This window comes from Polypterus senegalus, chromosome 2 (assembly GCF_016835505.1).
Source record: "Polypterus senegalus isolate Bchr_013 chromosome 2, ASM1683550v1, whole genome shotgun sequence".
Taxonomy (NCBI): domain Eukaryota; kingdom Metazoa; phylum Chordata; class Cladistia; order Polypteriformes; family Polypteridae; genus Polypterus; species Polypterus senegalus.
The window spans coordinates 279,024,076-279,050,991 of NC_053155.1; the positions used below are offsets into that span (position 1 = coordinate 279,024,076).

General features: G+C 36.9%; 2 protein-coding genes across 2 annotated transcripts; both read left to right on the forward strand.

Annotated features, from left to right (window-relative positions):
* The first annotated feature begins 10,325 nt into the window (after nucleotides 1–10,325).
* LOC120524527 (olfactory receptor 51E2-like) lies at nucleotides 10,326–11,315 on the forward strand. Its single transcript, XM_039746363.1, has one exon. The coding sequence runs from the start codon at nucleotides 10,326–10,328 to the stop codon at nucleotides 11,313–11,315; it is 990 nt and encodes a 329-aa protein (XP_039602297.1).
* Nucleotides 11,316–20,564: 9,249 nt separating this feature from the next.
* Nucleotides 20,565–21,557, forward strand: LOC120524528 (olfactory receptor 51E2-like). The gene has a single exon (XM_039746364.1). It carries the CDS (start codon nucleotides 20,565–20,567, stop codon nucleotides 21,555–21,557), a length of 993 nt encoding a protein of 330 aa, XP_039602298.1.
* Nucleotides 21,558–26,916: the final 5,359 nt, after the last annotated feature.

Sequence of the window (26,916 nt, forward strand, 5' to 3'; positions counted from 1 at the left end):
CTTGTGGCATAACGGTCCAGGTCCAGCAGCGATTTTGAAAAGTAAAAGCAAACCAGAATTGCGAATCAGGGTGTACAGGAATAGAAAAGAAAGCATTTGCGAGGTCAATAACTGAGAAATAACATGCAGATGGAGGGATTGTAGATAGAATAGTAGAAGGATTAGGTACAGGAGAATACTTAATTGGAATAATAGCTCCCCGTTCAACTAAATCTTTATTGTGACAATAGGGGGCGCTGTCGCTCCTCCAAACCCGCAGACAACATGTCCAGACACCAGGTAAAAGTCCCAGAAATCATTTAATTTCTTCAATAAGTGCCGCCATCGAGACAGACGTGGAGAAAGCAAACCAAATGAACAACTTCTTTAATAGGTTTGATCGCGCTAACCCACTCTCACCTCGGAGTACTGCATCCTCCAACCATCCTTCTGCTGATACCAGCATAGGTGAGACATCCCCACCCACAATTACAGCAGCCCATGTGAGCAGAGAGCTGAAAAGACTTCGTGCCAGCAAAGCAGCGGGTCCAGATGGTGTATCGCCATGACTGCTGAAGGCCTGTGCGTTGGAACTGGGGAGTCCTCTACAGCGCATCTTCAACCTGAGCTTGGAACAGGTAAGAGTCCCAAGGCTTTGGAAAACATCTTGTATCACACCTGTCCCAAAGGTATCACGTCCTAGTGAGCTGAATGACTTCCGGCCTGTTGCTCTGACGTCACATCTGATGAAGACCATGGAGCGGCTGCTGCTTCACCACCTGAGGCCACAGGTCCGCCACGCCCTCGACCCTCTGCAGTTCACATACCAGGAGAAGGTGGGAGCGGAGGATGCCATCATCTATATGCTACACCGATCCCTCTTCCACCTGGATAGAGGCAGTGGTGCTGTAAGAATTACGTTTTTGGACTTCTCTAGCGCCTTCAACACCATCCAACCTCTGCTCCTTAGAGATAAGCTGACTGAGATGGGAGTAGACTCACACCTGGTGGCATGGATTGTGGACTATCTTACAGACAGACCTCAATATGTGCGTCTTGGGAACTGCAGGTCTGACATTGTGTTCAGCAATACAGGGGCGCGCAGGGGACTGTACTTTCTCCGGTCCTGTTCAATCTATATACATCAGACTTCCAATATGACTCAGAGTCCTGCCACGTGCAAAAGTTCGCTGATGACACTGCTATTGTGGGCTGCATCAGGAGTGGGCAGGAGGAGGAGTACAGGAAGCTAATCAAAGACTTTGTTAAATGGTGCGACTCAAACCACTTACATCTTAACACCAGCAAAACCAAGGAGCTGGTGGTGGATTTTAGGAGGCCCAGGCCCCTCATGGACCCTGTGATCATCAGAGGTGACTGTGTGCAGAGGGTGCAGACCTATAAATATCTGGGAGTGCAGCTGGTTGACAAATTGGACTGGACTGCCAATACTGATGCTCTATGTAAGAAAGGTCAGAGCAGACTATACTTTCTGAGAAGGTTGGCATCCTTCAACATCTGCAGTAAGATGCTGCAGATGTTCTACCAGACGGTTGTGGCGAGTGCCCTCTTCTACGTGGTGGTGTGCTGGGGTGGAAGCATAAAGATGAAAGACGCCTCACGCCTGGACAAACTTGTTAAGAAGGCAGGCTCTATTGTAGGAGTAAAGTTGGACAGTTTAACATCTGTGGCAGAGCGATGGGCATTAAGCAAACTCCTGTCAATCATGAATAATCCACTGCATCCACTGAACAGTGTCATCTCCAGGCAGAGGAGTAGCTTCAATGACAGACTTTTGTCACTGTCTTGCTCCACTGACAGACTAAGGAGATCGTTCCTCCCCCACACTATGCGACTCTTCAATTCCACCCGGGGGAGTAAATGCTAACATTACTCAAAGTTATTGTCTGCTTTTTTATTTTTATTTATTTATTTTTATTTTTTCATTTTTATTACTATTTAATTTAATATTGTTTCTTTGTATCAGTATACTGCTGCTGGATTATGTGAATTTCCCCTTGGGATTAATAAAGTATCTATCTATCTATCTATCTATCTATCTATCTATCTATCTATCTATCTATCTATCTATCTATCTATCTATCTATCTATCTATCTAATACACAATAATAATCAACAATAACAATAATCAATCCTCCTCTCCTCCCAGCAGCTCTGTCAAACTCCCTCCCAACTCCGGCTCACTCTGCTGGGTTTCCCACAGTTCTTTAAATAGTCCGTGACCCGGAAGTGCTTCTGTCTTTCAGTCCATGTGATTCCATAGCACTCATGGGTCAGATAAAAACTTATTTTTCTTCAGCCCGGAAGTACTTCAGTTCTTCCCTCCCTATAGGGAAAACAGAAATCCCTGTCTCCCTGCATTGTAATCCGATGGCACCCACGGCGCCCAGCAGGGTTGTGAAGTTGCACTCCATCTCCCATGATGCCCTGCGGGCAGCCAGGGCTCCTCCATGCTGCTGGGAGGACTCCATCTAGTGGACTGGGGGTGATGGCCGGGATAAACTGCTGGCCATCTCTCACATTATATACAGCAGCAATTCCAAGTTCAGCCTCGGGAGAAAGAGGATATTGTGCACAGTGATGATTTTGGGAAGACCTCTAAGGGTTCACAATTTACGATCCTGCCAAAATTGCTTTTTTTTTCCCTGGGACCACAGAGTGTCAGGAATTGTGGACAGCCAAGGAAAAGAGTCTGTTTGTAGGGACTACAGAGAAGGAGAGAGTGACAAAGAGAACGAACGACTGGCAGGTCAATTTGGATTGACGCCTTAGTAACCAGGTAATCAGGGGTGACAAAAATTCCAGGTGCAACAAAATTCCAATCAGTCCTATTTTGACATGTTTCAACCCATTCCCCAATTTCTACCCAGCAAGCGGTGTTAGACTCTGTCAGGGAAATATGGGGGACTGTACCTCCTAGACAGAAATTGTTCTGTAAATCTGTGAGGTGAACTGAAGCAGCAGCTTTAGTGGGTGAGAGGAAAATACAAGGGATGTAAAGACTCTCTGGGCAAGTGGCTGAGGAGAGAAAAGATTCTAACCAAGGGATGTCAACTTCAGTGGGGAAATATTGGGCAGTAGAGTGGAGAGTGTCAGGGCCTAGTAGGTGGGGAAAAAAGCAGGAAGGGAAAGTATGGAGGGCTTTAAGAAGAAGGGTGTGTGGGGAGATGTTTAGGGTGCAGGCAGCAAAAGAAGGGCAAGGGGGGTCGGAGAGTTTAGCACAGGAACTTAGGAATGGAGCAATAGAATCCTTGTTCAGATAAGTAGATTGAAACAGACAGTTTGGTCATGAGATCTCTTCCCAATAAATTAACTGGACACAGATGATTTAACAGGAATCGATGTGTCAAAGATGAACTATCAGTGGAGATTTGAACTTGAAGAGGCTTGGATACTGATAGAGTATGAGGTTGCCCTGAAGCAGTGAGGACTTTCAAATTTGCCTTTTAAGGAAGGGACCTCCAACAGCGATAAAGTTGAGTGGGTAGCTCCTGTGTCCACAAGGAAGACAGTTTCCTTGCCATTCACTATCAAAGTCAGTAAAGGGTCTGCATCAGCATGACGGGTGAGCAAGGGAGGCTGGAAAAAATGGCTTTGGGTCCCTGTCACTGGGTTCTGACGCTTATGTGGGCAGTTGCGTTGGAAATGGCCATGCTCACCGCAGTTGTAGCAGGTGTAAGGTGTGTGAGACTGTTCTGACAATTTAGACATCTGGGTGAACAGGTTGGTGATTGTGGAGGGCTGGAGCCCACGCCCCCTTCCTCGCCCTCTCCCTCTGAAGGAGTTGCCACAGCCACGGCCTTGGAATCCTCTGCCCCTGCTCGTTCCCCCAGTGTAATAGTGAAGCCGTGCCGCTATCAGTTTAGTCTGTGTATCAGATTCTTTTTGTTTAGATTGTCTCTCAGCATGCTCAGCATGGTGTTTCACTTTCTCAAAAGTGTCACTTTCCCAGCCTATGCAAGACGTTTGGACTTTATTCTGTATGTCGCTTCTTAATCCCGAGACGAAAGGGGGAACGGCAGAGCGGTTTCGATCTTCATTCTCTTGCAGACCAGAATGATTAGCCATTAGGTCTTCTATGAATCTATGGTTTCTAGGAATTCTATGAGCCCATTCATCAACCGTCTCATCCTTCCGCTGCTTGGCAGCCGATATGAGTGACCAGTCTGCTCCTTTTTTGTAATTTCCTGCAATCGCAGGAAATCGCAATGTTCTAAAAATTGGGACTCCTGAGTATCACGATTCAAGGATTCATCCCATCTTCAGGCATTACCATCCCCTCTGGTCCCACAGTTTACTGTTGACCAGGTGATGCCTAGCTTTCGGAGCAGAACCTGTGTCCATTCTGCAGCAATTGGGTTATACATGTTGTCCAGCTGCTGAAACGATTCCACGAATTTTAAGCCGCTGACTCCCTTGGGATCTGGCAGTTCTGACATGACATCTTTAAATTCTTAGATGTCCCAATTTTGATGTACTATATCATGACCATACTGAGATTATTAGCTCTTGCATGTTGATTGGGGTTGTGACTGGGGTTGGGGACTCGTATTAAAGGGCAAGAAAACTCAGGTCTGGGATTCTGATGCTTTGAGGAAATGAAGCTGAATCCCAATTTGGAGCCTGTGTGTGATTGTGATGTTCGGCTTCTTGTATGACTAGAAATTGGGGATTTGAGTGAAGTATGTGGCTTGGGTTCAGTATAACCTTAGTCTTTTGTAATGCTAGTAACATATTTTCTTTTTCCTTTGTGTGTCTTTACTTCGTCAGAAAGCATCTCATTGTGCTTCTGCATGCCTCAAGGGTTCGGTCTTTAATTACCAGTTCCCATCTATCAAACACATCTATCCTATATGGACCTCTTTGGCAACAGCCTTGGGTGTTTCTGCATAGGATTTTCCTTACTTCTTGGATTTCTGAAATATCCCCAGTTCCCTCAATTGGCCATCTACCACCACTTTGTTTATTCCATTTTTTACACGCTTTGATAAAGTCTAACCCTGTTTTCTTTTCCACTAATTGTTTAGGCGAGCCCCACTTCAGGCCCTTGTTTGAATTTTTTTATAGCCTTCCGAAAATAATCCTTCCATCAGTGGCTTTTGGTTTCCAAACAAAATCTTGACAAGTTTATTTTTAATTTTCCCCATGACTAGTGAGTTTCCCACACTCTTTTTGCTAAACCAGCCCCAATTGTCACTTCACTCCCAGTCCCTCCTGTCCACCGGGACGATCAACCTGATTAGCCGACTGACAGTCTCACCCGAAGATGGCTGGTTACCGCTGTCCAGGCAATCGATTCCCTGAGTAACCCATTGCGTTCAGGATATAACCACACTGTTAGAGCAAAGAGTCTCGCCCTCCCGCAACAGTGCTTTTTTTTTTTTTACACTGGTTGCCTGTGTCATTCAAGATTGACTTTAAAATACTGCTTATGGTTTATAAAGCCTTAAATAATCTCGCTCCATCTTATATATCGGAATGCCTGACATGTTATATTCCAAATCGTAACCTTAGATCTTCAAATGAGTGTCTCCTTATAATTCCAAAAGCTAAACTTAAAAGAAGTGGTGAGGCGGCTTTCTGCTGTTATGCACCTAAAATCTGGAATAGCCTGCCAATAGGAATTCGCCAGGCTAATACAGTGGAGCACTTTAAAAAACTGCTGAAAACACATTACTTTAACATGCCTTTTTATAACTTCACTTTGACTTAATACTGATACTCTGTATGTTCAATTCATCATAATAACTATTCACAGTGGCTCCAAAATCTGTACTGACCCCTACTCTCTCTTCTGTTTCTTTTTCCGGTTTCTTTGTGGTGGCGGCCTGTCCATGAAAACCCTAAATACAAAGAGGACTGTTTGATTTATGTTAGGTAGATTGACCAGAGGAGACTGGGCGGTCTCTTGGTCTGGAACCCCTACAGATTTTATTTTTTTTATCCAGCATTTGGAGTTTTTTTTTTTTGCTTTTTCTGTCCACCCTGGTCATCGGACCTTACTTATTCTATGTTAATTAATGTTGACTTATGTTTATTTTTTATTGTGTCTTCTATTTTTCTATTCATTTTGCAAAGCACTTTGAGCTACATTTTTTTGTATGAAAATGTGCTATATAAATAAATGTTATTTGATTGATTTATTATTTTGCTTTTAAGCCTCAAAGAGACTTCTTCTCCGTTTCCTAGAGAATGTACTTAACTCACGTCCTTAAGATTCATAATCTTTACACTGTTTTATTTCTGAGAGGTTATCTATAGAAACCAGTCCACTCACTGTCTGGTTTCTTTTCCCCAGAAAGATTCCTTTTGTCTGTCACCAAAATGTTTCCTCCCGTCATTCTACCTAACATAAATGAAACAGTCCTCTTTGGATTTAGGATTCTCACGGAAGGGCTTGATGATGATGATGGTCACGTAGACTTCTGCCTTTTAATCCGTCCATCATTGTTGGAGCATCATGAAGCTTTGAGTAGGTGGTGGTGGCGCAGGCCACCACAAAGAAACCGGACAAAGAAACAGAAAGAGAGTAGGGGTCAGTACCGATTTTAGAGCCACCATGAATAGTTATTTTGAGGAAATTGAACATATAGAGTATCAGGATGAAGTTAAATTAAGATTAAAATAAAGTTATAAAAAGGCCATGTTAAAGTAATATGTTTTCAGCAGTGTTTTAAAGTGCTCTACTGTATCAGCCTGGCGAATTCCTATTGGCAGGCTATTCCAGATTTTAGGTGCATAGCAGCAGAAGGCCGCCTCACCACTTCTTTTAAGTTTTGTTCTTGGAATTCTAAGGAGACACTCATTTGAGGATCTGAGATTACGATTTGGAATATAAAATGTCAGACATTCCGATATATAAGATGGGGCTTAGATTATTTAAGGCTTTATAAACCATAAGCAGAATTTTAAAGTCAATCCTGAATGACACAGGTAACCAGTGTAGTGACATTAAAACTGGAGAAATGTGTTCGGATTTTCTTTTCCTAGTTAGGATTCTAGCAGCTGCATTCTGCACTAGTTGCAAACGATTTATATCTTTTTTGGGTAGTCCTGAGAGGAGTGCATTACAGTAATCTAGTCGACTGAAAACAAACGCGTGAACTAATTTCTCAGCATCTTTCAGTGATATAAGCGGTCTAACTTTACTTATGTTTCTTAAGTGAAAAAATGCTGTCCTAATGATCTGATTAATATGTGATTTAAAATTCAGATTACAGTCAACAATCACCCCTAAGCTTTTACCTCCGTCTTGACTTTTAATCCTAATGTATCCAGTTTATTTCTAATAGCCTCATTGTATCCATTATTGCTGATCACTAAGATTTCAGTTTTCTCTTTATTTAACTTGAGAAAATTACTATTCATCCATTCTGAGATACAAGTCAGACATTGTGTTAGTGAATCAATAGAATCGGGGTCATCAGGCGCTATTGATAAGTACAGCTGTGTGTCATCAGCATAGCTGTGGTAGCTCACGTTGTGCCCTGAGATAATCTGACCTAATGGAAGCATGATCTTGATCAAAATAATAGGCCTTGAAACTTAAGGTTGACTTTCTATCATCTTCCTCACCACCCTTTTTGTTGAAAGCTTACTCCGAATAACTACCATATTGCCAACTGTAGCCCTTTTGGCAAACATTCATGAGATATTTAAAGAGAAAATATATAATAAATACTAAAATTAGCATAGCAAAGATCATAGAGAATAGTTTTTTCAACCACTCTAGTAATATGCATGACCAACTGAAGACCAACTGATCGCTGTTTTCTCCATCAAAAAAAAAGGTTTCTACATGGCATGGCAGATGTGGTCAGCTAATGACGTCAGTTTCAAAGATGAGTTAGGGTTAGAGGTAGAGTACTGTGGACTGACAACTGTACTGTACAAAATCCAGCTTAACTACCAAGGAGCATATCTAAAGCCTTATGGTTCTGAAGTGTCAGTGTCCTCATGGACACCATCTTCAAAAATATTTCTTTAACAACATAAGCTGTCATGTTAGCTACTTGTAAAGCCTAAGCCAATTTGTTGATTCTTGGACCATTAGGTAATAATATGGCAGATGGAAGAATGACTTCATAACAACTTGGTGCAGCAGTGGTTAAATTGACTAATGGATGTTTTTGTACCTTGATTATATTATTATGAAAAAATGTGTGTTATCCCAAGGGACAATTTGGTATTGTTAGAGGTGAAGAAAAAGCTTGTTAGTATATATAATTTTTTTCTGCAATAATGAAATAAGAAGTCCAACCTCCCTCTGGGTGTCAGTCAGTCTACCTGAACTTCCTTAGCCTGTTTCACCAGCACACCAAGGTTTCCTCTTCATTCCTCAACATTTATCTTCTTCTCACTCCGCAGCAGCACCCCATATATCTCTGTTGTTTCCAGTTTTGCTTTATGTTCCCTTTTCATAAGAAATCGATCATCTCCTGCACAGAAAATAATTTGCAAAAGAAAAAAAAATGTACACTCTAGTCATGTAGAACCAGTTAACACAGCTGGATTAAATAATTGAATCTTTTTTTGTTAGCGTGTAATAATTTTTATTCATCACTTCATTTTTCATTGGTTAAGACATGTAAGATGGCAATTCCAACATCACAAGTCTGTTCATTGAGAATACCAGGCATGCATATATAGGCTGACATTATTAACAAAATAATGCTTAACTCTGCTTAACTTCTCTAACTTTTTCATATAATTCATATATGTTTACAACATTCCTTCCACTGAATTCATATCTTTCATAAATCAGGAAATATGAACAATTATATGTTGAGATCTGGAGAATGAATGTTATAATGAATCAATAAATTCAGTTTAATCGTAAAAATAATCAGAAAGTCATTTTGTTAGAAAAATGGGAACAAAATAGAGGAAAATATGTAAACTAAGTCAACTGTTATTTACAATCTCTGAAGTGCTCAAAAGAGTGTCAGGAAAGTGTTACTAAGGTAGCAAAAACTGACATGGGAATATAAAGAAGGATATAAGACTGGCCAGCTTCACCTTGCTGATCCACAGCAGAATACAGCATGAAGAAAAATTAGATCATCACAAAGTTACTACAGTTATATTTACAGGACAAAATTTTATATTCGAAGGAGAAAAATGCACAGGTAACAGTTCTGTTATTCTTTAAATATCTTTTATATATTTTTAGAACTAATAATATTTAATATGTCATTAAAACACAAACATACAAGTCAATCCTAATAGAGCTTAAGGTTTTGTTTTAGACTTAGGCAGCTTGGTGCAGCGGTGGTTAAACATGCCTGTGCCTGGGCTTGATACCCAGCCTGACCATTTACGTCTGCACAGTTTTTTCCCATGTGGATGGGTTTTTCCAACATGCTCAAGATTTGCAGATTATGTTAGCTGGCAACTCGAAAACTATCATGTTATGAGCGTGTGTCTTGCGTCTCTCTTGTGTCAGTTGCTGCAGGGGGTTTCTCTAGCAAAAAAAAGAAGGCTCACGAAAGAAACTCATCAATACTTTAGTAACTTGCTTATATTATCGTGAAATGTTATACCAAGGAACATTTGGCATTCTTAGAAGTGAAGAAAATGTTTCTTACTATGTATATATACTAATTATATAAGAAATGAAAAGCTTCAATATTAAAAATAACAAATGATTCATCAAGTATTTTTTAAAATGATATTGTTACTTCTATTTATTAAATTAATAATGATTAAACATCCTTATTTATTTTTTTTCCTTTCATAGCCAGTAAGAATCAATAGGGTCCATGTGCATGAAGGTGGATGCCATCTCAGTGTGAAGTAGCCTGGCACCCAATCTTTTGATACAGCTGGAATGTTATAAATCCTTGTAAAGGCTACGTCAGAAAATTGATGAAAGCGCAGACATAATCACATTTTAATAAACATTTTGCTGAAGATTAAAGTAAAATATTTTTATATGTGCACCCACACACCGAACAAGATTCTAACATTACCTTTTCAATTTGAGAAACATAAAAAAACATACACAGAACCTCTTTATTCTGTTTATAGTGACATGTAACATTAAATCTACATGTGTTCAATGCAATTCAAAGCCAATGTTACATTTGCATTCATGAGAATTGCCTAAATGTTGCTTGTTTAGTGTGCAAAATAAAATATTATTATTTTAAAAATAAATCTAAGTATACGTTTGTTATGTATTATTAAGTCTTTTGAAACAACTAGTTAAACTGTTTAATCTTTAGATTCTAGAATATCACCTACAGTATATTTCAATAAAAATAATAATCATACATTTTATCTTTAGGTGACTCTGGACATTCACGGAAAACATTGGTAGAATAATGATTCAAGATCTTCAAAAACACAACTTTTCTTACACTAATTTTATTTTAAGTGGATTTCCGGGATTTTTGGAAAAAAGACAGCTTCTTTTTGTTCCTTTTTCTCTTTTATTTATACTGGCAGTAGTTGCAAATTCTGTAATCATTCACACGATCAGAACTGCAAATACCCTGCAGTCACCTATGTATATCTTAATATGTACAATAGCAGTCGTAGATTTATCTATACCAATGACCTTTGCTCCAAAAATGCTGTTGGGTTTTTTATTTGATTGGAATGAAATTTCTCTTGTTGGCTGTCTTGTTCAGATGTTTTTTGTTCACTTGACAAGCTCATTTCAGTCAACTGTACTTCTAGTAATGGCTTTGGATCGCTATGTTGCAATATGTAATCCACTGCGTTATAATGATTATATTAATAACTCTACTTTGATGAAGATGTTTGTAGCAGTTGTAATAAGAAATAGCATTTTCATTATCATCTTTACTGTTGCTGCAGGTTATTTAACATTCTGTATGTCAAATGTGATTGAGAATTGCTACTGTGATCATATGTCTTTAGTAAGTTTGGCTTGTGAGAACACATTAAAGAACAGCATCATGGGCTTAGTAGCTATATTTTTTATTACAGTTGTGGACTTACTATTTATTTGCTTTTCCTATTTTAAAATTTTTCATGCAGTCCTCAAAGCAGTCTCTGGAAAAGCAAGAGAAAAAGCCATTCACACATGTAGTACACATTTAATTGTTATCATTGTCGGTTATCTTCTAACTTTGTGCTCATTCCTTGCATATCGAGTAAAAAATTCTGTTTCAACAGATGCTCACATTCTAGTAAATGTACTTTACTTAATATTACCCTGCTGCTTCAACCCAATTATCTATGGTGTCAGAACAAAGGAAATTAGAAAATTAATTGTATGGAACATGAAAGGAGGAAAACTATCTTCTGTTTCACTTACAGCCCAAGAAATAGCAACTGAAAAATAATTATAAACTGCTTTGTAATACAGAAATATATTTTTTCTTAAAGTACTGTACTTACAAACACCTTATGAAATAATAAATCAGAGAACATGTGTTTACATTTGGTCACTTTTTAAAGAGTCTATATCTAAGTGTCCTGTATGGAATTATACAATTTTCTTGCTGTAATTTCTGTTGTGCTTTTGTTTTTATCTTGTAAAATTTGTGTGTTTTCCTCACATACAGAACCTATCACAACTTACCCCATCTTTTTCTGAACAATTTAAACTGACCAGAAATAAGTTTAAAAATGCAATTCTGTTTTCCAATAGTTTAAACATACAAGGTCAACAAAGAGAACTGAAATAGATTATATTGGTAATGTGGGAGTGTTTATGACAAGGTAATGTGGAAGAAAATTATGAATACAGACACCCCCACTGGAATGCCCCAATTTAAGCAATAAAACAGAAGCAGGAGAAAACGTTATTCTTTACCTAAATCTCCAAAGAGCATAAAAGCATCATATCAGTGTTTTTGCAAAGTAAAAAATGTCCTCTGTAATATATTTATACAGTCCATTGATTAGGTCACTATTCTTTAAAAGGAATTCATTACAAATTTCAGAAAACTTTAACATGATTGGTTACACCCAGTTGCTAACAGGACATGGCAGATGTTGATACCTTAGATGACCACAACTGGATTGGTAGTCCTGTTTGTTTAAGATGTACGTGACTTTTTCAATGTTTACATTTCATTTTTATTTTTATTTTAGGAGATGTGTGAACTTTGCCACATGCATCTGGTTTTCCAATGAAAAGCAAAGAACAATAACCTATATATATATATATATATATATATATATATATATATATATATATATATATATATATATATATATATATATATATATATATATATATGATCCAACTTTGATACAAAAAACAGGAAACTTAGTACTATAGAAAAATGGTTATGCCATAAATATAACATTTTACCAAAGGGGTTATATAAATAACAAGAAATACATTTATCATAGTGAATAACAAGATATCACCATCAGCTTTTAAGCATAATCTCAGAAGGATATGAGACTCAGACACATGCCTGGTGCACACGTAGAGCAGGGTTCAAATTTAACTCTTACAGTACTGAAACTGAAAAGTGAGACAAGTGAATTCAGAAAATGGTATGAGAGAATAACTTGGAGGTCACTATAGTTAAGTATTTTGGATTGCAATGCACAGTGTTTTTCTGATGTCATGAAGAGACTGCTGAAATAGTCAAGAAAATAAGCAGAATGTTCCAGGAGGATGGTTCAAGAAACTGGCTGATGTAATGTTGCTTCATGCTTCCAGGAAAACTTGATAGTTGGCACATATACAGTTTTCATAAGAGTAAGAGCTGCATTCAAGGGATATTGAAGAACAAGGACATAACGGAGAAAGACTTTTATTTTAGGCATATTGTGCTAAAGCACCTCATTTCTTTTAACCAATCAGAGTATGCTATGTAAGCATTAATTCAGCACTATTATTCAAATTCAATTGTATTTATATATAACCCCCTACTCTTTTGGCCATTCTGACCATTTTGTAACAGACTGCTGTGATGGATGCTCCCTCTTCAGCATGGTGCTGCAAAAAAAAAATAAATGACATAGATGGACGAGCTTTCTTTTATCTAATTATTGTTTAGGTAGAGGTTAAGTTTCCTTCTTTAATTAATATGTTGATTTCTACCACAATGGATAGACTGATATTCTTCCATTGTTGTTCTAAGCAAATTAAATAACTGATATTAATGCTTAAAAAATTAAAAATATTTCAATCTTGGAGGCACATTAGATGAACATCTGATGATTTATTAAATTTGGTGTGCTGGCTAGCAAGGGCAGCTTGAAAATACCTTGGACAGGGGTGTAGTTTTTGTGGGGACCAACTGAAACGACATATCTACTGTATATTTTTATTTAGTGCCTTTCACATCTATCTATCTATTATATGGTGTCTTTCATATCTATCAATCTGCTCATTCCACATACTCTCATGGTCCTCATCTTAATGTCAATACCCATCTTGTTCTGTTTTGCACCAGACCCAGGGGATAAATCCAGGCTAAAATGTATTATACCCTTTCCACCATGCTTCCCAATTTGATACCAGCTTTCCCATTTCTACTGTACTCCAAAACTTCAGTCTGTGACATCCACAGTCCCCTTATTCTTCCCATAACTTGCCCTATTGATGTGGAAAGAAACAGGTGGTCCAGCCACCCAAATTTTATGCTACCTGTATCTCTGAACTGCCCAGTCTTCTGCCAGCTTTAACCAGTTTCCCATTCCCCATTCCCCCACACCATACTGTCTGTAACCCCAACTCTGTAATCTTCCAATAATGTGTACTTCCATCTGTCCTATAACACATCAACAAAAGTCCAATCTGAACCTTATTCTGCCTCTGCTAATAGAGTGCCCAGTCCTTGGCTATTTTCACTGTATTCCATAAATCCACAACATACAATAAGTAGGCCACTGATTTTTCTCAGGTCTTGCACCCCAGTTTATCATTCCCACCCTACTGACAGTCTGCCCAATCCTATCCAAGTTTGCCAGGGTTACCTCATCTGGGCACAAATTCACATTCTAATATCCACAGACCCCCACATATTGAAGCATAACTCGCCCCCCTATCCTGTTTTGTACTATACCTACAGGACAAGTCCAACCTAAATTTTATTGTCTTTATGATTAGGATACCTATATTTCATTGAACATAAATAATTGCCCTCCTTTCCTTCAGACCTAAAATTTTCTCTATTATTTTCTGATTAAATTGAGTAATTTTACTAAGCCTGCAAAAAACAAGTTAGCCTCATGCTATTGTTTAGATCAGAGGTTCTCAAAGTTGGTCCTGGGGGCCCACTGTGGCTTCAGGTTTTTGCTTCAATCAGATTCATAATCAGTGACAACTGATAACACTGATCTCAATTAATTAGCTGGTATTTTTTTGCTTACATTAAGAAAGCACAGCAGCATGAATTTTACATTTATAAGACATTTAGAAACAGTTTTGCTTTTGCTATAGAATTAAATTCGTAACTTTCTTTTGTTCATTTCATTATATTTTGCCCTTTCTCTGTGCAGTTTTCCCCCTTTGTTGTACCTTATTAATAACAATTAAAAACAAGCAGAGCAAACACCCAGCCAAGCAACACTGAATCATGAAAGGCTGCAACTACTTTAGTGTTAGACCCAATAATTAGAAAACAATGGATTAATTAAACAATTAGAACACCTGGAAAAATAGAATGAACATCAAGATGAAAGCATTGTTAAAAATACAAGAAAATACATTATTCACATATAACTGCTTAGCACATTTTTTTTTACCAAACCTAGCTTTCTAATTTCTATATTGTTCCCAAAACACAGAATATGAGCAATAACAGTTCACTTAATTAGCCCAGGAGTCCAATTAATTACAGAAGCTGGTTGGAACAAAAACTTGCAGCCACAGGGTATCCCCAGGACCGACGTTGAGAACCCCTAGTCTAGATCAGTGTTTCCCAAACATTTCTCTTTTGTGACCAAAAACAACCCAAGGCACACCACTATCTTATCCACCACAAACACATTATATCTGATACTTGTGCTCAACTGTCTGAAGGCGTGGGACTTCTGGAGAAGCCAGTAAAAAAAAGGTCCGAGATCAGTGTTTGCAGACACGGCACTTAGTGTGCGCTTTGCTGACTTCTCTCAGCTGCTTCATCCCTTTGCCTGCCCCTTTCTGCCTCAGAGGAAACTTGTATGGCCACTATCCACTGGTCCTGGGAGAATCGCTGGCAATCACACATTCAGGCAGATAGACTCTAGCAGCCTAGAGACATATCTGAAATGCTTGAAGTGCTGGGTCTGCAACAAAGCGATCACAGTACTGCTTTCATGCTAAATTCTCCATGCAGGCCTGTCCTCCTCAGACAGGTCTTGACCACCCGAAGAGATTGTCCCTCTCAGGTTCAGACCCAAGTGTGCTATAATATTATTTCCACAGCACACCTGGGTAGCTCTCACAAATGCACCACAGTCCCGCAGCATAATGGTTAGATAACTGCAGCTATTTTCATGCCACTTGCTTTTTCCAAAAAGATGTTTTAGGTCTCATTCCCCTGTCGTTGTCCACAATGCTTTGGTAGGGTACCGGCACTTTGAAACAGCAAACAGGGAAAGCAAAAAAGGCATTATTTACACCACATCCAATTAGCCATCTCCATTTGCTATGACAAGAGCAGGGAAAAGTCATCATGTAAACTCGCTCGTGTTCGATACTTGCCTGCTGCTGAATTGGACCAGGTAGGTCCAAGCTCCTTTATCTTCATTTTTTCTTTAAGTGAATGATTTATGAAGAAATGTTTCATTAAAGAAATAACAAATTTTCTTTGATTTCTGAAGTTAAACGTGAAGTTGTGGTTGCTCATCTGTAATTACATTAATGGTGGAAGCACTGAACTGTGAACCATTGACATGAACTTGAAATAGTGTGTCGACAATTGTCCAATCAACATTAGATTTAAAAAAAACTAAAACAATTCTAATTTGCTACCAATAAATGTGGGAGCATCCACCACGCAGAGAGCTGCATCCCCAGAAAAATCTGAAAGCAACCAATTAAAAGGCAGCTTCAGGTCACTTTCTTGCCAAAAGATAAAGGACTTACATACTGTACACTCTCATTTGGACAGCACCCTTCACTTAGGAAATATAGGTATTCACAAAGAACAAATAAGTCAGAATCAGTTTTTAATGGATGTTGAGATGTTCTGATACCAGACACATTGTGCAAATAAACAAATTTATTTCATGATTATTTCATTATTATTTTGCATTCCGTAATTAATTTAAGTAGAGTTTTTAAAATATTTGGAGCTCCCTCATTACAAGCTGCCTCTGGTGGCTAGTAGCCAATTAAAGAATAAGCATGTTTGTTAAAGATAAAAGTAATACGTGATGTACAAATTTCATAAGAGAGTTGTATTGTTTAAAATTTTAATTATTCATCTAGTGAGCAATATTTATTTGAATAAAGGGTAAGTATTTTGCTTGCTTAAGATGTGGCCCCGTGTTAGCACATTGATCACATTCACTGTTAGTTTGTGACAAACTAACTAATATGGTCCTTCAAAAATGTTTAATTCCATTATATTGTATTGGTTAATTAGTACCAAACAGGAATTTATACCAAAAGATAGTTTTATATGTACACTTAACAGGCTTTGATACTCCAAGAAGTGGTGGGCAGGGTCCTAACAGAGTGAACAAGCCAAAGTTGATGTCACAGACTAGTCGCAAAAGTAAATGAAACATTTTTACTGGCTCCGAGTGTGCTCTCTGTTGTTCAGTGTTAGAGTCAATGTAAGGTTGAAAGAATTGGCAGCTATGCTCATAAAAATATAAATAGCAAAATATACATTCAATGTAAATATGTCATACCTGTTCAAAAGGATTTGAAAAGGACTGCAGTTAAGAGAGCTGATAATGAAGAGCCACAGGAGATGCTGATTTCAGTACTCAACAGACCCAATCAACAAATCTGCCTAATGACACTAGTAGAAGCACGATTAGGCTGCACAGTATCCACTTTCTCACTACACACCTAATTTTAACACTACTGTCTATTTGGAAATGCATCCTGGTGGAGGTATACTACACCTACAACCTGAATCAGCTGCAGGTACTGCCTGCTACCAGTAGTGACAAAGACACTAGCAAAATGCAAAACTAGAGAAGAATCAGTCAGGAAGGATAAGAATATAGCAATTTTCTTTGGCTGCCACCTGCAAAACAATTCCCTTCTTGGGGATTGTCTTGCTGTTGCCACTCCAGTGTACTTTTTGTCACTTATTACTGATTCACAATCTCTTATACTTCCTAAATGGACAGTGTGGATGCTGAAGTCAAAAAACAATGAGAGACACCAATTTAAAATAAAAAGCAATTTCTTTATTCTTGGTGGCAGAGGGCTGCAGACCCTGTCACGTTCTAGTGTGCTACAAGCTGTCAGCCTTCTTCAGGAAAGGAAAAGACTTCCTTTTTATACTCAAGTTCGTTGACAGGAATAAGAAAAGAAACTCGGCAGTTCATTTTGAGGTTATTACATGGATTGCTGTAGCCCCTGTCCACATCCTGAATTTGTACATGCAGAAAACACAGTGCCTTTACAGATAAAGAGTGGTCAGCATTTTCACAGTTTTAGAAAATACACTTCTGCTAACTTGCACGCACATAAGTTCAGTCACAGCAAGTTTTGTCCTAATGGTTATAAGGTGCATGCAAGTCAGCGGTTTTAGACAATGCTTACTTTCCTTATACTCTTTGCACGCACATTGTTCATAAAATATCAAGGGTTACATAAAGGTTAGTTCAGTACAAGAAGAAATTACATTCTTATTTAATACATAAGTGTCACTTATAGTTCCATTAGCATCATACTTTTATTATTTCATTTAATAATGTTTTTTTCTTTCTGAACAGACTGATATCCCTGAAGTTTAATTGAGTTGGTGTTATACTGTGATGATTAAATGTTCCCTTAATTTCTTTGAGCAGTGTATAAGAAATGTATTGAACAAAGATATTTTTGGAGCAAACCATACTGTACAAGGTATCACACTTGAATTGTAAAAAGGTTGTGCTGACAATTCTTTGTTAGTCAAATGCTTTATAGTGTATGAAAATACAAGAGAATATTTAGCATATAGCTAAAACATGTTCATCTAATAAAAATACATCCATATATTGAACATTAGATCATCCAGTATTAGTTAGATACATGATACTTCATTTCAAGTCGGGGGTGACCTTGTGGGACTGCACACTAAAATGAAGTCATTCTACTTAAAGCAGTTCGACAAAAGGCAATAAAATTGAAAAGCTTATGTTATCATGTTATCATGTTAGCTATGACTTGTAAAGCCTAAGCCAGTTTGTTGATTCTTGGACCATTAGGTAATAATATGGCAGATGGAAAAATGGCTTCATAACAACTTGGTGCAGCAGTGGTTAAATTGACTAATGGATGTTTTTGTACCTTGATTATATTATTATGAAAAAATGTGTGTTATCCCAAGGGACAATTTGGTATTGTTAGAGGTAAAGAAAAAGCTTGTTAGTATATATACTTTTTTTCTGCAATAATTAAATAAGAAGTCCAACCTCCCTCTGGGTGTCAGTCAGTCTACCTGAACTTCCTTAGCCTGTTTCACCAGCACACCAAGGTTTCCTCTTCATTCCTCAACATTTATCTTCTTCTCACTCCGCAGCAGCACCCCATATATCTCTGTTGTTTCCAGTTTTGCTTTATGTTCCCTTTTCATAAGAAATCGATCATCTCCTGCACAGAAAATAATTTGCAAAAGAAAAAAAAATGTACACTCTAGTCATGTAGAACCAGTTAACACAGCTGGATTAAATAATTGAATCTTTTTTTGTTAGCGTGTAATAATTTTTATTCATCACTTCATTTTTCATTGGTTAAGACATGTAAGATGGCAATTCCAACATCACAAGTCTGTTCATTGAGAATACCAGACATGCATATATAGGCTGACATTATTAACAAAATAATGCTTAACTCTGCTTAACTTCTCTAACTTTTTCATATAATTCATATATGTTTACAACATTCCTTCCACTGAATTCATATCTTTCATAAATCAGGAAATATGAACAATTATATGTTGAGATCTGGAGAATGAATGTTATAATGAATCAATAAATTCAGTTTAATCGTAAAAATAATCAGAAAGTCATTTTGTTAGAAAAATGGGAACAAAATAGAGGAAAATATGTAAACTAAGTCAACTGTTATTTACAATCTCTGAAGTGCTCAAAAGAGTGTCAGGAAAGTGTTACTAAGGTAGCAAAAACTGACAAGGGAATATAAAGAAGGATATAAGACTGGCCAGCTTCACCTTGCTGATCCACAGCAGAATACAGCATGAAGAAAAATTAGATCATCACAAAGTTACTACAGTTATATTTACAGGACAAAATTTTATATTTGAAGGAGAAAAATGCACAGGTAACAGTTCTGTTATTCTTTAAATATCTTTTATATATTTTTAGAACTAATAATATTTAATTTATTAAAATACAAACATACAAGTCAATCCTAATAGAGCTTAAGGTTTTGTTTTAGACTTAGGCAGCTTGGTGCAGCGGTGGTTAAACATGCCTGTGCCTGGGCTTGATACCCAGCCTGACCATTTACGTCTGCACAGTTTTTTCCCCATGTGAATGGGTTTTTCCAACATGCTCAAGATTTGCAGATTATGTTAGCTGGCAACTCGAAAACTATCATGTTATGAGCGTGTGTCTTGCGTCTCTCTTGTGTCAGTTGCTGCAGGGTGCTCTAGCAATAAAAAGAAGGCTCACGAAAGAAACTCATGAATAATTTAGTATCTTGCTTATATTATCGTAAAATGTTATACCAAGGAACATTTGGCATTCTTAGAAGTGAAGAAAAAGTTTCTTACTATGTGTATATATACTAATTATGTAAGAAATGAAAAGCTTCAATATGAAAAATAACAAATGATTCATCAAGTATTTTTTAAAATGATATTGTTACTTCTATTTATTAAATTAATAATGATTAAACATCCTTATTTTTTTTTTCCTTTCATAGCCAGTAAGAATCAATAGGGTCCATGTGCATGAAGGTGGATGCCATCTCAGTGTGAAGTAGCCTGGCACCCAATCTTTTGATACAGCTGGAATGTTATAAATCCTTGTAAAGGCTACGTCAGAAAATTGATGAAAGCGCAGACATAATCACATTTTAATAAACATTTTGCTGAAGATTAAAGTAAAATATTTTTATATGTGCAGTTTATGAACAAGATTCTAACATTACCTTTTCAATTTGAGAAACATAAAAAAACATACACAGAACCTCTTTATTCTGTTTATAGTGACATGTAACATTAAATCTACATGTGTTCAATGCAATTCAAAGCCAATGTTACATTTGCATTCATGAGAATTACTTAAATGTTGCTTGTTTAGTGTGAAAAATAAAATATTATTTTTAAAATAAATATAATTATACTTTTGTTTTGCATTATTAAATCTTTTGAAACAACTAGTTAAACTGTTTAATTAATCTTTACATTCTGGAATATCACCTATAGTATTTATCAACAATAATAATAATAATCATACATTTTATTTTTAGGTGACTCTGGACATTCACGGAAAACATTGGTAGAATAATGATTCAAGATCTTCAAAAACACAACTTTTCTTACACTAATTTTATTTTAAGTGGATTTCCGGGATTTTTGGAAAAAAGACAGCTTCTTTTTGTTCCTTTTTCTCTTTTATTTATACTGGCAGTAGTTGCAAATTCTGTAATCATTCACACGATCAGAACTGCAAATACCCTGCAGTCACCTATGTATATCTTAATATGTACAATAGCAGTCGTAGATTTATCTATACCAATGACCTTTGCTCCAAAAATGCTGTTGGGTTTTTTATTTGATTGGAATGAAATTTCTCTTGTTGGCTGTCTTGTTCAGATGTTTTTTGTTCACTTGACAAGCTCATTTCAGTCAACTGTACTTCTAGTAATGGCTTTGGATCGCTATGTTGCAATATGTAATCCACTGCGTTATAATGATTATATTAATAACTCTACTTTGATGAAGATGTTTGTAGCAGTTGTAATAAGAAATAGCATTTTCATTATTATCTTTACTGTCGCTGCAGGTTATTTAACATTCTGTATGTCAAATGTGATTGAGAATTGCTACTGTGATCACATGTCTTTGGTAAGTTTGGCTTGTGAGAACACTTTAAAAAATAACATCATGGGCTTAGTAGCCATCATTTTTTTAACGGTTGTGGACTTGCTATTTATTTTCTTCTCCTATATTAACATTTTTCATGCAGTCTTCAGAACAGCCTCTGGAAAAGCAAGACAAAAAGCCATTCACACCTGTAGTACACATTTAATTGTTATCCTTATGAGTTATCTTTTAGCTTTGTGCTCATTCCTTGCATATCGGGTCAAAAATTCTATTTCAACAGATGCTCACATTCTAGTAAATGTGCTCTACTTAATATTACCCAGCTGCTTCAACCCAGTTATCTATGGTGTCAGAACAAAGGAAATTAGAGAATTAATTCTACAGAAAATAAAAGGAGGAAAAATGTCTTCTGTTTCAACAATAGCCCAGGAAGTAACAACTGAAAAAAAATAATAAACTGCTTTGAAATACAGAAATATATTTTGTTTTGGGAGTACTGTACCTACATATTTTTATGGTATGATAAATTAGAGAACATGTATTTATATAATTTGGTCAGTTTTGAAAAATTCACCATTTAAGTGTCCTGTATGATATTGTATAATTTTATTGGTCTATTTTCTTTAGTGTTTGTCTTGCAGACCTCATTAAACTGGAAATAAGTCTATAGATGTAGTTATGTTTTTCATTTTGTGTTATCTATTATTATGTTGTAAGCACCCAGACAGGTTTACATTAGTTTGAAAGTCTAAAATCAATAAATACATTTGAAAAATATTCTTTTGGTAATGTGGGGATATTTCTGAAAAAGTAACAGTAAAAGTAAATACCAAAATTGTAACTGGGAAAAGTGGCTTCGAGAAATGGGTGGATGGATAGTCTTCTGTTATTGTACCAAGCAAAATAAACAATTTTAATATAAAAACATTCCGTATACTGCAGGAACAACTAAGGTGATCAATTTTAGTGTTATAGTAAGTATCCAATTAAAGAAAAAGCATTTGCACTTTTAAAACATTTAATTATTCTGCTACTGTAGAAATATTTATTTCAATGAAGGGTAAATATTTTGCTTGGGTCAAATGTGGCTCTCTGCTAGCCCACTGATTACATGCATTCATTTAGTATTCTATACCTTATATTATTACTTATGAGGGCAGCACGGTGGCGCGTGGGTAGTGCTGCTGCCTCGCAGTTAGGAGACCTGGGTTCGCCTCTCAGGTCCTCCCTGCATGGAGTGTGCATGCTCTCCCCGTGCCTCTGTGGGTTTCTTCTGGGTGCTCCAGTTTCCTCGCACAGTCCAAAGACATGCAGATTAGGTGCATTGGCAATCCTAAAATTGTCCCTAGTGTGTGCTTGGTGTCTATGTGTGTCCCCTGTGGTGGGTTTGTGCCCTGCCTGGGGTTTGTTCCTGCCTTGCACCCTGTGTTGGCTTGGATTGGCTTCAGCAGACCCCTGTGTTACGATATAGCGGGTTGGAAAATGACTGACTGACTGACATTATTTATATTCTAATTAAAGTAATTTCTTACAAGAAATGTTTCATTCCACTGTTATAAATTTGGTAATTAATGCTGACCAGGGGCCTCATGTATAACGCCGTGCGTATAACTCGCACTATAACATGGCATAAGCACAAAAGCCGAAATGTGCTTACGCACAGAAAAATCCAGATGCAGGAATCTGTGCGTACTCCAACTTCCACGTTCTTCCGCTATGTAAATCCTGATCAGCGTGAAAACTAACGCTCGTGCACGCACTTTATGTAACGCCCCCAAATTACGCCTCTTTGAATATGCAAATCAATATAAATCGCCCTTAAGCTCAGCCTTCTGTGAAAAGACAATGGGAAAAGCACGGGGGGAAATATAAGAATTTCAGTGAATACCAAGTGGATGCAAAGGAAAAACATACATTTGTTCAAATAAACCGTGGTATAATCAACAAAAGGAAGTTGATCGAGTGATATAGCGTGTTGGAGAAACTTAAAAGCTCACGTTCACAAAATCGCACAGTGCCGGAAATAAAAAGAAGTCACATATCAAAGTCGCGTGAAAAGCCGAGTTGTAGCCCACTGTCTGAGTGTCATATGAAAGCTTATTAGGGTACAGAGAAAAAAAGGCACACAGTGGGGAAAAGCACGAAATGTCAACTTCAATCTCGACATTTCCACTTTAATCACGTAGTTTATTTTGTCATTAAAGTAGAACATCATAAACTTCATCTTAAAATCATTTAATTAACCAGTTTCTCAAATCACATCGTAATTAAAGTAGCACGTTAAATGCTTTGTTTTGCATTTGATTTTCTATGTGCCTATGTGTGTGAATCACTACTTGCTTCTTAAACCGGCTCTCTTCCTCCAACTGGACACATTACAGCTCTCTGAATAACTAAAATACTGAGATGTATACATGATATAATTTTCATGATGATAGGAGTTAAAGCATGTTATTAAACATGTGTTTCACTTCGATGAAATAATTTATTGCAGCAGTACTCGGGGGCGGCTCTAGGCTTGTGGTGGCACTGGGCAGAGGAAGAATCGGTGGCTCCTTCGCCCGCCAATGTCAGTAAAGTAGCTTATGCACGGTGGATGGCCTTTTCCGTTGCAGACACTGCATAGCCGCCTCGTGCTCATGACACAAGCATTTAACTTTTGCCGAAATTTGTTGCTGCGTTCTTAGCTGTGTTGTTATTTTCTCTTTCTGTGTTATATTCAATATATATTGGCGTAGCTGTCACTGCAGTCCTTGCTTTTCTTTCCCCAAGTAACCGATCGCCACACAATCAGCTCTGTAATAGAAGTTAAGCCATCTGTAAGCTTAGCGCCGATTCTTCAAAACGTTTAAGGAACATTGAAATATCTTCGTAGTACATGTTTAATTATTCTATCCTTAACGACACTCCCAGTGAAGAATATAGATTATTTAAATGAAAAAGTTTTATCTGTATAATTTAATAAACATATTTTGCTGCATTTCACCTTAAAAATGATGTTGTCATCATATGTAAATACGCGCTTTATAAAGTGGCTCAGGTTTACAGTGGGGTGATTGTACTTATAAGTACAAACAGTTCTACAAGGTGCAATTGATTGAGTGCATTTAAAGTTCTTGGGATGAAACTGTTTCTGAACCGCGAGGTCTGTACATGAAGGCTTTAAAACGTTTTGCAGTGGCTGAGACAGCGTGAAAGCTGTATACCGATAATTCTCCTTCCGATCAGCTGCTGCTGTGATTCACACTCAGATACAGGATATAAATACTCCGAGTCGTGCAGTGAGAGTAATATGGAAAAAAATGATCCGCTGTGGCAAATCCTAACGGGAGGAGCTGAAAGAAGAATAAGAAGAAGAAGTGAGAGTAACAACACTAAAGCAGTTATGGTATTTGGAATACTATGGCTGTTCACTGGACCATTATATTGTTACAAGTTAATTACAATCAGATGCGTTACACTAATAAACAATATGCGGTTAGTTTCAGTGTATTTATAAAGCCGCATCAGGAAAATAATGAGTAATCACACAAGAACAGTAGCACTGCTTTGACGCTGGGTGCCGCCAGTTTGCAAAACCGAGCGGAGAACTGGCGTACGACAAGGCATGAGGTACCGTGGAAAAGTGCGTGGCTTTACGCCAAGTGTAGGTTTTATACATGGCGATTTGAACGTGGAAAAGTTCTTACACAACATTTCTGTGCGTACGCACCGTTTATACATGAGGCCCCAGGACTTTAGCAAGGGTGATGAACAAGTCATATCAAATGTATTTTACAGCATGAAACTTTAATTTATAAATGAATGTTTTGAACAGTGTTAGAATGGAATGATTTTCTGTTGTGTTTGCTTTGCTTGTGTTTGTAAATCTTGTTCTGTGTAAAAATATACAGAATGCTTTACTATTCCTTTCTAAAGAGATAAAAATTTTTATGTTGTCTGAACTAAAAATGTATCTGATTCATAATTTTTGGACAAAAAACTACCAACAGCATTCGACTGTTTGTTAATAAGATTTTACTCTACCACTCAAATTGTCTTGTAACAACAAAAAAACAGTTTGATCTTATTTCAGTATTTTTATTTCAAGTAAAATCCAAAAAAGTCATTCCCTACTACAGCACCTTACTCTGCTTTCTGGTTAGTATTTGAGAACAATTGTTAAGGCCATTATTCACAAATGTCACAGAACAATTATTAAAAACAAAATTAAATGAAATATTGCACATAAAATTATTGTACAACTGGAAGATCATCCATCCGTCCATCAATCCATTAATTTTTGAAACTCGTTTATACAAATCAGGGAAAGCAGAGCCTATGAAAGTAAACAAAAAACTCTAAAACTGAATGTACATGAATTTTACTGTGTGGTTATATTAAAATGTTTACGAAGACATGTTCTCTCAGTTTAACCCTAAGTATAAAATGTACTAGTGATATATAATATACAGCATGTAAAATATAATCTCTTTGTATTTATTTATGCTGAAAGATAATGGTTCATGTAACATAAAAGGCTTTAATACTCCATGTTTTTTTTTTTAATTTTATTAATTTTATTACAATCCATACATAGCAATCAAGTTTTTACAAAAAAAAAGAATTATGTGAAGAACAGATCGATTCCCACCCCTAAGAGAGAGAGCAAGCTAAACGGTGTAAGATTTAAGGTTTGTAAACATACCTAAGTTAATAAATTCTCTGTGCTTTATAAACTTATTTTAAAATATTACTGATTAGATCCTGCCATGTTTTGAAAAAAGTTTGTACAGATCCTCTAACTGAGTATTTGATTTTTTCCAATTTCAAATAATATAACACATCGGTTTCCCTCTGACTTAAAAGAGGAGAGTTTGGGTTCTTCCAGTTTATCAGAATAAGTCTGCGTGCCAAGAGTGTAGTAAATGCAATCACAATTTGTTTGTCCTTCTCCACTTTAAACCCATCTGGAAGAACCCCAAACACAGCTGTTAATGGGTTAGGAGGGATTACTCCATTTTTTAAGAGATGTTCAATACAATTATGAACAGAATAGATGTATTTTGAGTCAAAGCCTGTAAAAGCACTAAAAGGCTTGAAAAAGAGAAAGATAAGTTACAGTAATAAAACTAAATAAACATCCATCATATTTTTCTTTTAAGAGAATCAGTGTTTTATTTACAAAACTGCAACACTTGGAAAGGTGCTATGCTTTAAAAAGTGAGAGAGCATCCACAATGGTAAAGTGTTCAAATGAACCAAAAAGATCTCAAGAGGGATCCGTCCAGGGAGGCCAAAAACATGGCAACATAGCGAGTGTCATACTGACATGTTTTGGGGCTAAATTTATACTTTCTTCTGACACAAAAAAAATGCAAATCAAATAAGATATTGTATTGTTTAAATAATTCTCCAAAAAAAGGAATGATAACAAGTCTTTACTTTTGTCACAGAAGTGCAAAATATGTGCCGAGTGTTTCCCTGTCAGTCTAATAGAGGCACAGAGGATGCCATTTTCATTTTGCTCCATCTGTAACAACTTGGAGGTTATCTAGTTTGTCGACATCTCTTTGGCTTTAAACACCACAAAGCCCCACCTTCTTAAAGATAGAGATATAAAAACTTTATTTTGGACTTCACTTTGGTAGAACTCAAAGAGTAAAAGTGAATAGGTTTTCTTACATAATTAATGCATACAAAAGTAAATATATTAAAAAAGTTTTCATTGCCTCTAACAATACCAAGTTGTTCCTTGAAATAACTAAAATATTTCATAATAATATAATCATAGTAAAGCAGCCTTTGGTCTGTTTAACTACCGCTACACCAA

Bases quoted from the DNA above. Each gene is read 5' to 3' on its own strand.
- LOC120524527 (XM_039746363.1), top strand. From the start codon at position 10,326: ATGATTCAAGATCTTCAAAAACACAACTTTTCTTACACTAATTTTATT.
- LOC120524528 (XM_039746364.1), top strand. From the start codon at position 20,565: ATGATTCAAGATCTTCAAAAACACAACTTTTCTTACACTAATTTTATT.